The following is a 15,198-nucleotide window of genomic DNA, read 5'->3' as shown; positions in this document are numbered from 1 at the left end:
TTAATAAAAAGCTACTACTGAAATAGATGTATGCTAACCCAATACAACTATTTTTTATATAAATTCATGCAAATCGAAAATAACATACCTACATAAACATAATAGTTGCTAACATCACACATGGTTCTGTTTTTTAAATTAATTGTGTAATGTGTAACAGATTATATAAAAAAAAAACAATTGATATAACTACAACTTCATAATACATTAACACAATACTCCGTATTAACAATTGGTATAACTACAGCTTAATACTACGTACAAAACTACGACATGCTGACAAATATAGATGTATGCTACCCGATGCAAATATTTCTTTTTATAAATTTATTTAAATCGAAAATAACTACCTACATTATTAACATAATTTACTCCGTAGTTGCGAACATGCAATTACGTTCCTTTTCTTTATTTTAGCTTCAATAACTCACAATAAAATTACATAAGTAAATAATAAATGAAAGTGGGACAAAACCATAAAAGTTTCCTGAAAATTAGGCAATTTGCAAGAGAAACATTATTATAGTTAGGTTTAATAACCACCAATATTTCTTTACTCCCAACCAATTCTTTCCTCTTCCAGCGTCACTTTTTACACCACCATTTGATGCCACTTTTCCATTGCTTGCGTTAGCTTCAAAAAATAAATTTATTTAATATTTAATATCACTGATATACGAATAATAAATACGGAGTATCATGCACAACCAATTTAATGCGATTCACAAGTGCATTGAAAACATTTTCAATTTGTATTATAAGACTGTTTCCAACCCTGACTGTGATGTTAGAGTCAGATTGTGCACTTTTTGGTGAAAAAGTGAGTTTTTGACTGTGACTGTACTTGACCTCCGTTAAACCAAAATGTCAAATTTTTGTGTCAAATATTTGAAGGATTATGTGGTAAAATCTGATTGGAAATTGGGTGAAAAAAATAAATAAATAACAAAAATACTTTTTCTCTCTCATGCTCATTGGTCCTTCCCTCTCCCTCACTCTTCTCCCTCTTTCGTTTATTGACTGACCTTGTTTTCCGTCAAAATTTGACGCCGGTATAACGGCGTCAGGTGCCGTCAACACCGTCCACCTCATCTCACGCCTCCCATTTCACGCTGGGTTATAACCAGTCTAAGTCTTCTTTATCCAATAGGTTTGGAAAAAGACCTAACTGAATTATCCACTATTCAGAATTCACCATTTACATTTACATTTACCTTTACATTTATTTACATACATACTAAAAATAGCGTGTAGCTGTCGTTTAATTTCTTGTTAAGTCTTGTTTGGAATTGTTGGGATTCTATATTGAGGAGTCACTAAAGTTTATCAATTTGAAAACGATTTTATATACCGCTCAAATTAATATACTGATTAATAATTGCTAAATTCAAATAAAAACTCACCGGACAATATAAATACATTCGAATTCTTAGTTAAGTTGTCTCTATTACTTCAATTTTCTCTAAATATAAATTTATTTTCATTCTTTTACATTTTTATAATGATTTTTCTATGAGCATTTGGTTTGTATGAAACAAAATGAAATTTTTTAAGGCCAAATCACGAATTAGTAACTATATACAATTTCGAAAAATAATCCCAATTGTTTTTATTTTTGGAATGAAATATTTATGGAATCTTCATGAATAAGATCAAAGCTTATTCCATGATATTTTAATGAGGTTCTTCTTTCTTATTCTTAAGAAAATCCTCAAGAGGGCTTAATTGATTTGTGATTTATATTTCATCTTTCATTTTCTTTTCGTTTGTTTTGAAAAAAATATATTGATCAATTCTGATTCTTTTTACAAATTTCTTACTTAACATTGTATCGATTTATTGATTAAATTTTCTCCAAATATAAGTATATTTGCATTCTTTTACATTTTTATGAAGATATCTTAGCATCATTTAGTCTGTAAGAAATAAACTATAAATACTTGTTATTTACAAAATTATTTTCAAATACGATTGACCTGCAGACACAAAATGATATACTTACATGGTTTTCTAATGTGTAATCAAATTAATCCCATAAATTTATTAGAAAAGTAATAATGTGATTAATGATTATATAGTAGAAGACCATCTAAATATATCATTTTATAAATTGTGTATTATTAGGGATTCTAAGCATTTTTTTGATATCAAATGTACACAATCTTTTCACATTCCATAAAATTATAATGACAGAATAATAGGAAATTTATTGTTAGGATTAGAAAATCCTAATAGTTAAGATGTAAGTGTGTGATGAGTTTAACATTCTAAGGGACTTGTGTATAGTCTATAAATACCAAGTTTCCATACTACTCATCTTAGAGCTTTTATTGTCACACACACATTATGTGTTTTATCCCCAAACTCTCTCAACACATTGTTGAGAGACTTGAGCTAAAGCGTGATCATTCATACAATTATGAATGAGTCCAAGAATTGAAGCTTAGACTAGAAATTTCATTTATATTTATATTTATATAAAGCATCACACATATCTTGTACTCAGTATAAGAAATACGTTAGGCCATTTAACAATGACAACGTAAAAAGACGTTGTCAAAAGTTAAAACGTACGCAAAGAAACGTAGTATATTGTTAAGGTACGAGTAATCTATTTCATTATTTAAGGAGAAATTAGTTTAATTTAGTTTCTGTTACAAAATAACTTTATGTAATTACCTGATGGACCATCAGCAGTGGCGTTACTAGTTTTTGCATTTTTACCCCAATCCAAAAAAATCTTAGCTTCCGGGGAGTTGGGTGGCAAATTCATAAGCACTGAAAAAAAACATTATACAGTAACAATCAAATATAAAAAATAAAAAAAAATAAAAAAATTCAAATAGTAGTAGCAACGACAATATTAATATTATCAATCCCTAATAATAATATTTTTTTTATAACTTTATCAGAGAGATTAATGACGATCATGGATGTAAAATATTTGGTTTGAACTCACAATCGACTCGAAATAAAACTATAAAGTTTAAATTATAACTAACTAGCACAAATAATCAACCGAGTAACATTCTTTTTTCGAGCTTGACTCGAGTTTGAAAAGTGTCAAGCCCCTGAAAGTGCTCAATTCGTTAACGACCCTAATCATGTTACAATAAATATTACTTACTAGGACATTCGGTGATATTAGAAGGCGCTTTGCACGTATCGGGTAAGCCTAATGCGAGTGTCGCATTAATCTTGACGGGAAGATTAGGATCATCACGATCTTTGATCAAAATGCATAAACAAACCTTACTTTTTTGCAAGACTGTTTTAAGGCTATTACAACAGTTGACAGTTGGAGCCTTAGACTGACTAGTTACATAAGGAAGGCAAGTGGATAACCCAATAATAATTTGAGCACAATTTGCTTTGTCTTGTTCAAAGTCTCCTTTTGACAAATTCACAAGAACCATAACCATGGCTAGCCATATAAGCAATGTTTGTGACATAATTTTTAAATGTTGGTATGAATTGAAGAAGGGGTGTTAGAAAGATAATACTGGTTGGATGGCCTTTTATGCAAAAAAAAATATGATGAGGGGAGGTGTTAAATGTTACTCGTAATTGGTACGAGTAATTATTTCTAGTGTAAATTAAAGAGGAATAAATGAGGTGTTAATTAGTTGGCAAAGTTGCAATATATCACTGATCCGAGATGTTTGGTTTTATCCGTTTATAGAAATAATTTGCACAATGATATATTGCAACTTTTTAAAGAAATTCAGTGATTTACTTTTTAAAAGAAATTCAATTAAACTCACTTTTATTTTTGGTTTTATATATTTCTTTAAATTTATAAATCTTCATCTAAATGTCCTTATAATCTATATTTTATAAGCCAAAAACATTCACAATCGTTTAAAAATCAGTGATAAATGATAATAATTGTGATGAATTATCATTCATCACTCGTTTTGATGAATGATAAATTTATCATTCATCACCGATTTTTGAATGATTTGATTATATTTTTTTTGTTGTAATTTTTGCGTTTTGTTCTATTTGTATATTGACCATAAAAAGCTAATTTTTAAGAAAATAAAAAATAAAAAAAATGAAATTTTGATTATCCCGTTTCTACCATTTTTAAGTTTATCCATAGATGTCGCCCTTATATATAAAAGGGTATAATTGACTTTTATTAAATATATCTAATTTAAACTAAATATTTAGGATGTTATGATCAACTGAAATAATCAAGTAGAAAAATAATAGTAAAACTAAGAATTAATAATACATAATTAATAATTAATATACGGAGTACGATTGTTTGTTTAAGAAAAAATTGTATCATATTCATGTTTTGGATGTTATTTTCACTCCGTGTTAGACACAACAAAATATTTAATTGAAATGTATACAACTAATCATGTGATCGTTTCTAACACTTTAATTTATGTGAATATCTATGATATGCTTTTTTTTTTAACGGCCAAAAAATTTATAAAAATAAAACGCTCCCTAGCAAGGCGCTAAGGGAGAAAATACAAAGGCGTAGAAAGCCATGAGTTCCAATTAGAAACTAAATGACCTCTATTTTTTATCCAGCGAAAAGAAAATAATCTAATTACATCAAAAATACTACTTTTACTACAAAACGCCTCGTTAAACACGACCCCGTTCCGAAATCTCCAAATAGCCCAAAGAAGAGTAATCACTGCCGCGACGATCCGATTCTTGTTTAAAGCCGACAATTGAACACCTTCTAGCCAGACAATAAATGTATCCCATGAAGAAAAAGAGGGCATCGAACAATCTAACCATAACCGCAATTTAAGCCATACCTCTAAAGCAAAATTACAGCCGAAAAATAAATGGTTCATAGTCTCCACCCCATTCGCACATACCGGACAAACAACGGAGTTTATCTCAATGCCTTTCGCGGAAAGATTCCAACGAACCGGAAGAGAATTTAAACGAAACCTCCACAAGAAGATATTAAGCTTTCGCGGGACAAATTTAAACCATAATGTAGGAACCGTATTCGACGGAAGACTGTACCTGTCTATATGTTCGCGAGCAGCTTTCACTGTGTATAAGCCATCGGATTTGATAGTGAACTTCCAACAATCTTCTCCAACCGAAAATTGGACAACATTTACCTCATCGAGAAGAGCATTAAAAAGTTGAGCATTTCTACCACCAATAATCTCCCTTGACCAAACCCAATGCCACTCGCCATTGTACCATTTATCCGCGATAGAGTCGTCCTTATTAACATCCAAATGGAATAAACGATGGTAACGGGACGCTAACGAGGAGCTCCCACACCATACATCGTGCCAAAATTTTATACTCGAACCGTTTCCAACTTGCAAAAGAAATGCATCATGAGTGAGCTGGCCATTTGAAGTCGACGAAATGCAATCAGAAACGATGTTAGACCATATGCTCGAGCAGTCTGTGGTCTCAAAATAATGTCCATGAATCGATTTGATGATAGAGGCCCATAAATCGTTTGAGTTGTTTAAATATCGCCATCGCCACTTATTGATTAAGGCAATATTAAAAGCTTTGAGACTGCCAATGTTTAAGCCTCCTTGAACGAATGAAGCTAAAATTTTATCCCACTTCACCCATGGCATCTTTTTAACGGTGTCACTCCCGCCCCAAAAGAACCTCGCCCGAATAGATTCAAGTTTTCTTAAAATCTTTTCTGGGCATTTGAAAAGGGACATAAGATAAATGCCAAGACTGCCCATAACTGATTTCACCAAAGTTAATCTACCGCCCGAAGAGATTAAACTAGCCTTCCACGAAGCTAATTTAGAACTGAATTTAGCAACCAAAGAATCCCAACTTGAGATACGATTCATGTTCGCACCAATAGGAACACCTAGATAATTAGTCGGGAAAGACCCGACTCTAGCCCCCGCAGCAACCGCATAAACCTCGACGTCATGGGAGACAACCCCAACCCCGAAGACATGAGATTTATTAACATTAATTTGTAAGCCCGATACCAAGTGAAAAACTTTTAAAATAAGTAGAATACTACTTAGCTCTTGTATGTTCCATTCTGAAAGAATTATAACATCGTCCGCGTATATAAAATGAGAAAGATGAATACGCTCCCTCCCAATTTTAACACCACGAATAAAGTTCGTTTCCATGGCCCGTTGTAATGCAAGATGAAGCCCCTCCATGACCATAATGAACAAAAATGGGCTTAACGGATCACCCTGACGGAGACCTCTCTTAATAGGAAATTCTCGGGTCGGACTACCATTTACTAAAACAGAAGTTTTAGCCGAAAAAAGACAGCCTTTGATCCACGCGCACCACTTGTTACCAAAACCCAAAGAAGATAACATGAATAATAAGTAATCCCAATTAACAGAATCATATGCTTTCTCAAAGTCCACTTGAAAAAGGAGCATTTTCCTATTTGATTTTTTAAACCATGAAATAATCTCGTTCAACATAAGAGGACCATCAAGAATCTGACGCCCTGAAATAAATGCGGACTGAACAGGACTAATTATCTTATCAATTACGAACAGTAAACGATTCGTGAGGATCTTCGTAACAATCTTATAGAAAAAACCAACCAACGAAATTGGCCTGAAATCTGTAATAAGGACCGGATTCTTTACTTTCGGAATAAGCGAAATAAAAGCCGATTTAGCACCACAAGGCATCGAATAATTGTCAAAAAACGACCGAATATCCCTGCAAATATCAAATTGAAAAATGTCCCAGAATTGTTTAATAAAACGAAAGGAAATACCGTCGGGGCCAGGGGCCTTTGAACTACCACAATCCCACACCGCACGCTTTATCTCTGCGTCATTAACTTCGCGCTCTAGAAAATTAGCTTCATCAAGGGACAAGGTGTAATTAGGATTAATGTTTCCGAAATCAGCACCAGACTTGCACTCCTCAAGTTTGGCTTTAAAGAAATTATAAAACTTATCCTTAATAGCAATCGGGTCATCTACCCAAGAACCATCAACCATAAGGCCCTGAATGTGTTGCGAAGCTCGTTTATATTTAAGAGAAGCATGAAAAAATTTTGTGTTTTCGTCACCCTCAACATCCCATTTGATTCTAGATTTTTGCAAAAAATCAATAGCTTCCAAATTATTAATTTCCTGTCGTTCCGAAAAAAGATCGTTACGAAGGTTGACCATATTCTCATCCGCGTTTCCTGCATCAATGACAACATCAAGCTCATTAATTTTTCTAATAATCTCTTTTAACCGATTAGACTCCTGAGAACGGGAAGAATGAATCCAGTTCTTTAAGTGTGACTTTAGCATACGGAATTTAGCAACGGAATCAAGTTGACAATCTGTACTTATCGATTGCCAAGCATTACGGAATCAAGTTGACAATCTGTACTTATCTATGATATGCTTGTAGTAAGGTTTGATACATATTTTAAATTTTTTGTGAACGTCAAACTAGTAGACCATCTTATAACAATTACTAGTACTAGTATTAAGCCGTTAAAAAAATAATTACTTGTACTAGCTAGTATACTGATAATCCTTAAATATATAACTACGTAGTACAATTTTCCCTTCATTAATTTAGTGCAGCTGTAACAGCTAATGTGTCTATCTGATAACCCTGAAATGGTTTTTTTGTGATTTTTATTTATTTGTTTAGACTTATCTACTTATCTAGAATTGTTTTGAAGTATATTTAGCGACTAATTGATAAATATATGGATAGACATGAACTGCAATATTGTTAAACGATATAACCCGTATTAATTCTATAATAATAATTATTAGCTTTTGAATTATAATTATCATGAAAGAACGTTCAACCGAACTTTATGTCCTGACAATATGTCATCCATTTTGATAATTCTTTACCTAATGAAAACGGGTTGATGATTAACCAAATGCTAATTTTCTCATTAATTATCATCCATTTTGATAGATCTGGACATTACATGCGCACATGTGTCTATGAAGGGAATAATAAATATGCCCAATGAAAATGAGAAATAACAAAATTTTTCCTACCAAATAGATCGACATGAAAATTGCAATCAATTAAATTCATATTTCATCACAAAAAAGTACAAGCAAACACATAAAGATGCTGAAACAAAATTTCTAGTTTACAAAACACATTTCAGGTTCCAACAAAACAGATAATAGCTCACTTTCAAAAACTTAATTTTAATTTATATGATACGAGATTTTCATAAGTTATTTTCTTGCATCGCTAGTACGTTTGCGCGTACCTTTGATATACACGGGTGTACGCGTATATATTGAAGTTGGCTTAATATATATACGACTATACTATACCTACCATGCAGTACATGATATATTTGTTGAATATAAGTGTTTAGATATTTAATACGAGTATATCTTTGTTATTAGTTAAGTGATTAGATTAGATGTTAATCACACACAATAAGTGATATAGGAATCGTAATCACTTATAACACACAACGATATAAATAATCCATTCATTACCATACTATCTAATAGACTAAAGTTATGAATAGTAATTACGGGCATTTTCGACTTTTCAACTTTTTTTTTTTAATTTATCTAAATTTCATTCTACCAACAAAGTCCCCCCATTTTTTATAAAAAACAAATCAACCCCTAAACAGGGGGTAAAGTGTCAAATAACCATTTTCATAAAAAATCTTAAATAAACTCCATCTAAATATTCAACAAGTCATATGTGACACCGCTAAATTTTTTTTTTTTATACGTGGCGTAAGCATTTATTTATTAATTACATAATAAACATTAACTATTGTTAATACAACCAGTGTCACGTGTCATTACAAAATACTTGTTTATATGGAGAAGACGTATTTACAATACATTTACAAAGTATCACTGTTTAAACAAAACAAGACAACATCAGAGTTGACTCCTGTCAAACATAACATCACCATGCCCGTCTTCTCCCAAAAAGCACAATCTACAAAAGCTATCAACCTGCGGGGAGGAGATGGAGGGGAGTTAGCACGAAGCTAAGTGAGTACAACTAACTACAGGCCATAGCATACATAAGTGTTATACTAATCATGTCACATAGTCTAACACACAAACATCACCCAAGTGCCGTCTACAGAGACTCTGGCGGCTCGGCCAAACCATTAACCACCAGCTGATCGGACTGGGGCTTACCAGAAGTTCCTCCACCACCGTATGTATATACATAATCCACACGCGACGGACGCGTCATTCACATATATATACACCACGGTTGTCTAGGCTACCACAGAGGAACCCAACCCGCAGGATGATCTCTTCTACCGAGGCTACCACACAATAGGGACGCACTGGGCTCCAGCAGACAAGCATCAACTAACATGCAGTCATCACAAAGTACTAACTAACCACAACAATAAGTATATCTAACAAGCATGGCAATCATAATATAACATGCTTCTATATACTATATTCTCCAGTTAGTCCCACTCACCAAATACCAACAACCAGCTCAGATAATCTACTACTGAGCGGCTTCCTTATCTTTTTCACCTGAACATAAAGCAAATCAAGTTAGTTATTGTCTATTAACACCAAATAACACAATATATAAATTTTTGTCAGAAAAAGTATCCGCTAAAAATTTTTGCTTAACACTTGTTCACTTTCAAAATTTACATCAATATCATCAAAATACAAACGGACAGCATAATGGCTAAAACTCAACACTTAGTAAAAATTTCTACTGCATAGACCATCGGTCGATCGTCAGAGACGACCGGCCGATCGTCACTACACCATCAGCCGATCGACCACATTATCAGCCGATTGTTAAAATTTCAACCGTTGGTCGAAGGACTTCCACCATCGGTAAATAGTCTAGTCCATCGACCGATCGTCACACACCATCGGTCGGTGGTCAGAGACCATCGGCCGATGGTAGTTCATCTGCAGCAGCAGCTACCAAAGTGACGGGTTTCTCACCAAACTCACCAATTCTCGATCTAGAGCTCGTTTTTAACCTCAAAACTTACTAAATCGAAGACACTAAACATGTAGGAACATAAACCCACAAGATTTGGACTCAAAACATCAAATCTAACTCTTTTGACTCAAAATACACACTTTGTAAAAACTAACACAAAAACTCCATTTTCTCAAAGATTAAAGCATGAAAACTTGTGATTCTTACCTTGATAGAATCAGTAAAACACAAGGAACAAGATAATGTAAATGATTTGAGCTCTAAAACAAGAATTAAACATTAGGGTGAAAGGACCCGTTCATATACATTATAAACGATTCACAATAGTTAATTACATCGCGAGGTATTTGACCTCTATATGATACATTTTACAAACATTGCATTCATTTTTAAAAGACAAACTTTCTTTACAACGAAAGTTGACCGCATGCATACCATTTCATAATACATCCAACTATAATTGACTTAATAATAATCTTGATGAACTCAACTACTCGAATGCAACGTCTTTCAAAATATACCATGAATGACTCCAAGTAAGATCTCTAAAATGAGCAAATGCACAGCGGAAGATTTCTTTAATACCTGAGAATAAACATGCTTTAAAGTGTCAACCAAAAGGTTGGTGAGTTCATTAGTTTATCATAATCATTCATTTCCATCATTTTAATAGACCACAAGAATTTCATTTCCAGTTCTCATAAATATACGTCTCATGCATAGAGACACAAATTATTCATATGATTGAACACCTGGTAACCAACATTAACAAGATGCATATAAGAATATCCCCTATCATTCCGGGACATCCATCGGACATGATAAAACAACATCGAAGTACTAAAGCATCCGCTACAACGGATGGGGTTCGTTAGGCCCAATAGATCTATCTTTAGGATTCGCGTCAATTAGTAGACTGGTTTACTAATTCTTAGGTTACCAAGCAAAAAAGGGCATATTCGGCTTCGATCATTTACCCATATAATGTAGTTTCGATTACTTGTGTCTATTTCGTAAAATATTTATAAAAGCAGCGCATGTATTCTTAGTCCCAAAAATATATATTGCAAAAGCATTTAAAAAGGGAGTAATGAAACTCATCTATTGTATTTCGTAGTAAAAATACATATAACGTCATTGAACAAGTGCAAGGTTGGCCTCGAATTCACGAACCTAAATTAATTATATATATTTATATGTTGGTCAATATTTGTCTAACAATTAGGTCAGATCATAGTGTACCACAATCCTAATGCTCGAGACTAATATTCAAAAGTCAACAAGAGTCAATTTGATTCAAAAATGATTTCCAAAATTTATACATGATTATTATATAGTTTAAATATCGTCGTTTTATATTTTTAAATATTTTTAAATGCTTTTTTAAAGTAAATAATATAATTCATTTATTAATAAATAAAATTTTATATAAAATATACTTTTATATATCTTAAGTAATAAAATTCATAAGGTTCATTTAATATCATAAAAATATTATGATAGGTTTTATTAAGGTAATTATATTACTCGTGTTACATATTTATTTGATATAATAACATTGATAATAATAATAAGTAAAAGTTGTATTATTTTGTAATAATAATTATTATTATCTTATTAGTAAAAATATTAATTTTTATATTTACCAAAAATGATATTATGATAAATCGATAATAATAATAAAATTTTTGATTAACAATGATATTCCTCTTAATAATAATAATTTTCGTAAAAATAATATTTTTAATATTAATAATACTTTTAATAATAATAGTGATAAAAATAATGAAAAACGATAATTTTATCTAAATCAATGTCTTACAATATTTTAAATTTCATCATGATACTCATACTCATTATTTCCTAATCGATTTGTTAGTAGCTTTTAAATCGTCTTTTATATCGCGTTCATTTTAATGATAATAATAATAATCATAATAATTAAGTGTTACTAATATTAGTTTTAGTTATAATAATACTAATAATAATAAATATTATGATAAGGATAATACTAATAACTATTTTAATGATAATAATAATAATGATACTGATTATAATAATATGATTAATAATAATAATAATAATAATAATAATAATAATAATATAAATATATATGAAGTAATATATGTGATATAGAGAGATAGAGATTATGTGCACAATGAGCTAAACGAGTTCATTTTATAATTGATTTCCAGATTTTGACTCCATGCGATCGCCCATGGAGTCCCAATGATATTATCATGCGATCGCATGATGTTGGTTGCCAGCTCATATGCACTAATCTAATCTGCCGACACTCCTTACATTACACATTTACACATGATACGTAAATATATATATTATTTAATATATATTATATTTAATCTTTAGAATTAATTAAATATTATATTATATTCTCGTGCATAATTAAAATGTAATTTTTGTTCAAATGAGTCGTACGTTGTCACTCGACTCATGTACCACTTTCGGTTTTTCGAGCGCACTTTCGTACGTTTAGAAAACTAGCCTTTTACGTTACGCGACGTGTACCTTTAATAATAGTTTGATTTATTCATCAAAAAATTACCTTGTAAAAATGTATCTTATAAAATTTGAGCGTTGTAGTCATTTGCTTCTATAAATTAGTGACTCGTTGTTTACCAAGCTATATTATTCTAAATTGGGACATTTTATGACTAAGTTAAAATATATATATATTTTTATTTAAAATTGTAAATTTGTACCTAATAAATATTTTTGAAATATTTTAACTAATGATATAATATTTAGCCTTTCAAAACCAAATAGATTTCAAAGTTCGTTTTAACTCGTTTTTAAATAATAGTAGTTATTTTACCAAATAATGTTTTTAATATGAAAACTAAAGAGTTGCTTTATCGAGGGACACGAGTTAATCAAGTAAAGTATATTTTTGAAATTTAAACGGAAATGATTTCTAACTTTTGACTAACTCTTGTAAATGACACTTTTGTAAATCACTTTTACCAACAATTCCGGATACCGTTAAAAAGGAAAGGTTTCTCAAATCACAGTGGACCTCTTAACAGAGACTCATAATTATAATTCAATGTATCTAATAATTCAATCATTTGATATTATCTTTTAATTCCATTGATAACTATTAGAATATATTTTGAAACAAATACGTTTATATAAAGTATTATACGTCTAATATTTTGTTAATGTTTTCAAGTTATAATATATACACATATACATATATAATCATGTTCGTTCATATAATAGTTCATGAATCATTGGAATTTGGTCGAGGTTAAATGAGTGTATGAACACAGTTTAAAATTCTTGAGATTCAACTTACAAACTTTGCTTATCGTGTCGGGAATATATAAAGATTAAAGTTTAAATTTGGTCGGAAATTTCCGGGTTGTCACAGTACTTACTCGTTAAAGAAATTTCGTCTCGAAATTTGATTGGGATGATCATGGCTGACAATAAGTATGTTTTCATGACGCATATAAGCTGAAGATTAGGGTTTTATCATCATTGAGTAATATGGATAAAACCATTTGATTTTGTGAAGAGTACGAGTGAAGCTATTACCAAAAGAGTGAAATGAGTAGGTATAAATTCGTCATATCTTTTGACGTAGATAGGATTGATTTCCAACTTCAAGAGATTTGGAGAAAATCTTTGTAATAGGATTTGATTAAGGAAATTAGGATCCGCTTTAAATGCGATCATCCATTTTGATTGCTCTGTCGGATATTTTACTATAAATCCACTCCCTTCGCTTCCTTACAACTCACACCTTCTCTTCTTTCTCCCTCAACTCATATTTTAAAGTATTCATCAATATGCTCCATCCAGTTATAATTCTCGATATACTTCTAACTTTCATATCGGTCATTCTTCTTTTTCATCTACCGCCGGAAGAATCTATTTACTTCTACTATACTCTTGGGTTTATAGTGTTTCTAGTTCTCCCGTGTCTTTATATTGCTATAAGCATCGATATATATGGTTTATAATTTCTGGTTTGTCGTTGGGCTTTATATCTTCCCTTATATTTCAAAGTCTCTGCTTCTGTCTTCTATAATCATTGTCATCCACAGTTAATGCTCTCTTTTATTTGCTGCAATTTATACCCTAATTTCTATTTCGAAGTTTTATCCTTTCGTTTCTTCTTCTTGCGATTAAGCACCGCTTGTAATGGTCCAGAATTCGCAGATATGAATTTCGGAATGAACATTGTTAATGTTCTAGGAAGGAAATTGTGATGGCACGATCTTGACCTGTCAAATTACTAGAATACCTTGGAAAAGGCCGAATCATCAAGAAATATTTTCTTGATATTTTAGAGGTTAAATAGAATACAATGTGATGACCCGGGAATTTCCGACCAAATTTAAACTAAATCTTTATATGATTTCGACACGATAAGCATAGTTTGTAATGTTGAGTCTAGAAAATTTTGGAACGATGTTCATATATTCAATTGACCTTTGACTATTCCCGACGATTCACGAACCATTATTTGCAAATAGATACATAAATATTTTAATAACAATTGAAAATATAAATTGAAATATTATATGATGTAATTATTGAAGTAATGTTGTAAAAATAAAATAATATGTAATAAATATTATTAAAAGCATGTCTATACATAATAAAGAAGTATATTGAATATATGTTTAAGGTTTCGAATTTATTTAGTGAACGACGGTGACACTCAAATATCATTCTGTTATCTATCATTATCCATCTTTATATATCTTTATCTATAAATTTCATATATAATCTATATATACATATGAATATAACATAACACCTCACTTCACACTTATATTGTTTCTTTCTTTCTGTCTAATATTCGATCCCTTCATATATACACAAACAAACATATAATTGTAATCAACTTTAAATTAAAGATATCACCAAACTAGTACCATTATTTGATTTATTAACTATTACTAACTTTTGTTTCCTATCTAACAATCAAACACCATATTCAATAATATCTAATTTAATAGATTTATATACATATAGTAATGTAAAAGGGAAAACCATTGAAAAAGACCACCATAACAACTCAAACCCAGCATTTTTTTTTCTTTCTATTCTGTGTCCAACTTCAATCCAAAAACGTCACCATGAAACATCTACCTACTACAACTGAGATTTCTATTTCATATCTTAATCACATATACTTTTACATATTCAAAGATATTAGATATAAATATATACATAGACAACTCTTATATGAAACACCACTTATTGACTCACTTTTCTTCCTTGTTCTTCGGTCACCATTAGAACACCACCACACGC

At 31.0% G+C, this 15,198-nt stretch overlaps 1 protein-coding gene across 1 annotated transcript; it reads right to left on the bottom strand.

Moving 5' to 3' along the window:
• Window positions 1–358: 358 nt before the first annotated feature.
• LOC139896133 (non-specific lipid transfer protein GPI-anchored 6-like) lies at window positions 359–3,661 on the bottom strand. Its single transcript, XM_071878719.1, has 3 exons — window positions 3,128–3,661; window positions 2,680–2,778; window positions 359–634 (listed from the first exon to the last, which is right to left on the bottom strand). The coding sequence occupies exons 1-3, from the start codon at window positions 3,450–3,452 to the stop codon at window positions 495–497; spliced, it is 564 nt and encodes a 187-aa protein (XP_071734820.1). The 5' UTR covers window positions 3,453–3,661; the 3' UTR covers window positions 359–494.
• Between the last annotated feature and the right edge of the window lie 11,537 nt (window positions 3,662–15,198).

Source organism: Rutidosis leptorrhynchoides, chromosome 3, assembly GCF_046630445.1.
Source record: "Rutidosis leptorrhynchoides isolate AG116_Rl617_1_P2 chromosome 3, CSIRO_AGI_Rlap_v1, whole genome shotgun sequence".
In the NCBI taxonomy this organism is placed as follows: Eukaryota; Viridiplantae; Streptophyta; class Magnoliopsida; order Asterales; family Asteraceae; genus Rutidosis; species Rutidosis leptorrhynchoides.
Note: the sequence above shows the minus strand (reverse complement) of the source record. Positions and strands in the feature narration are given on the sequence as shown.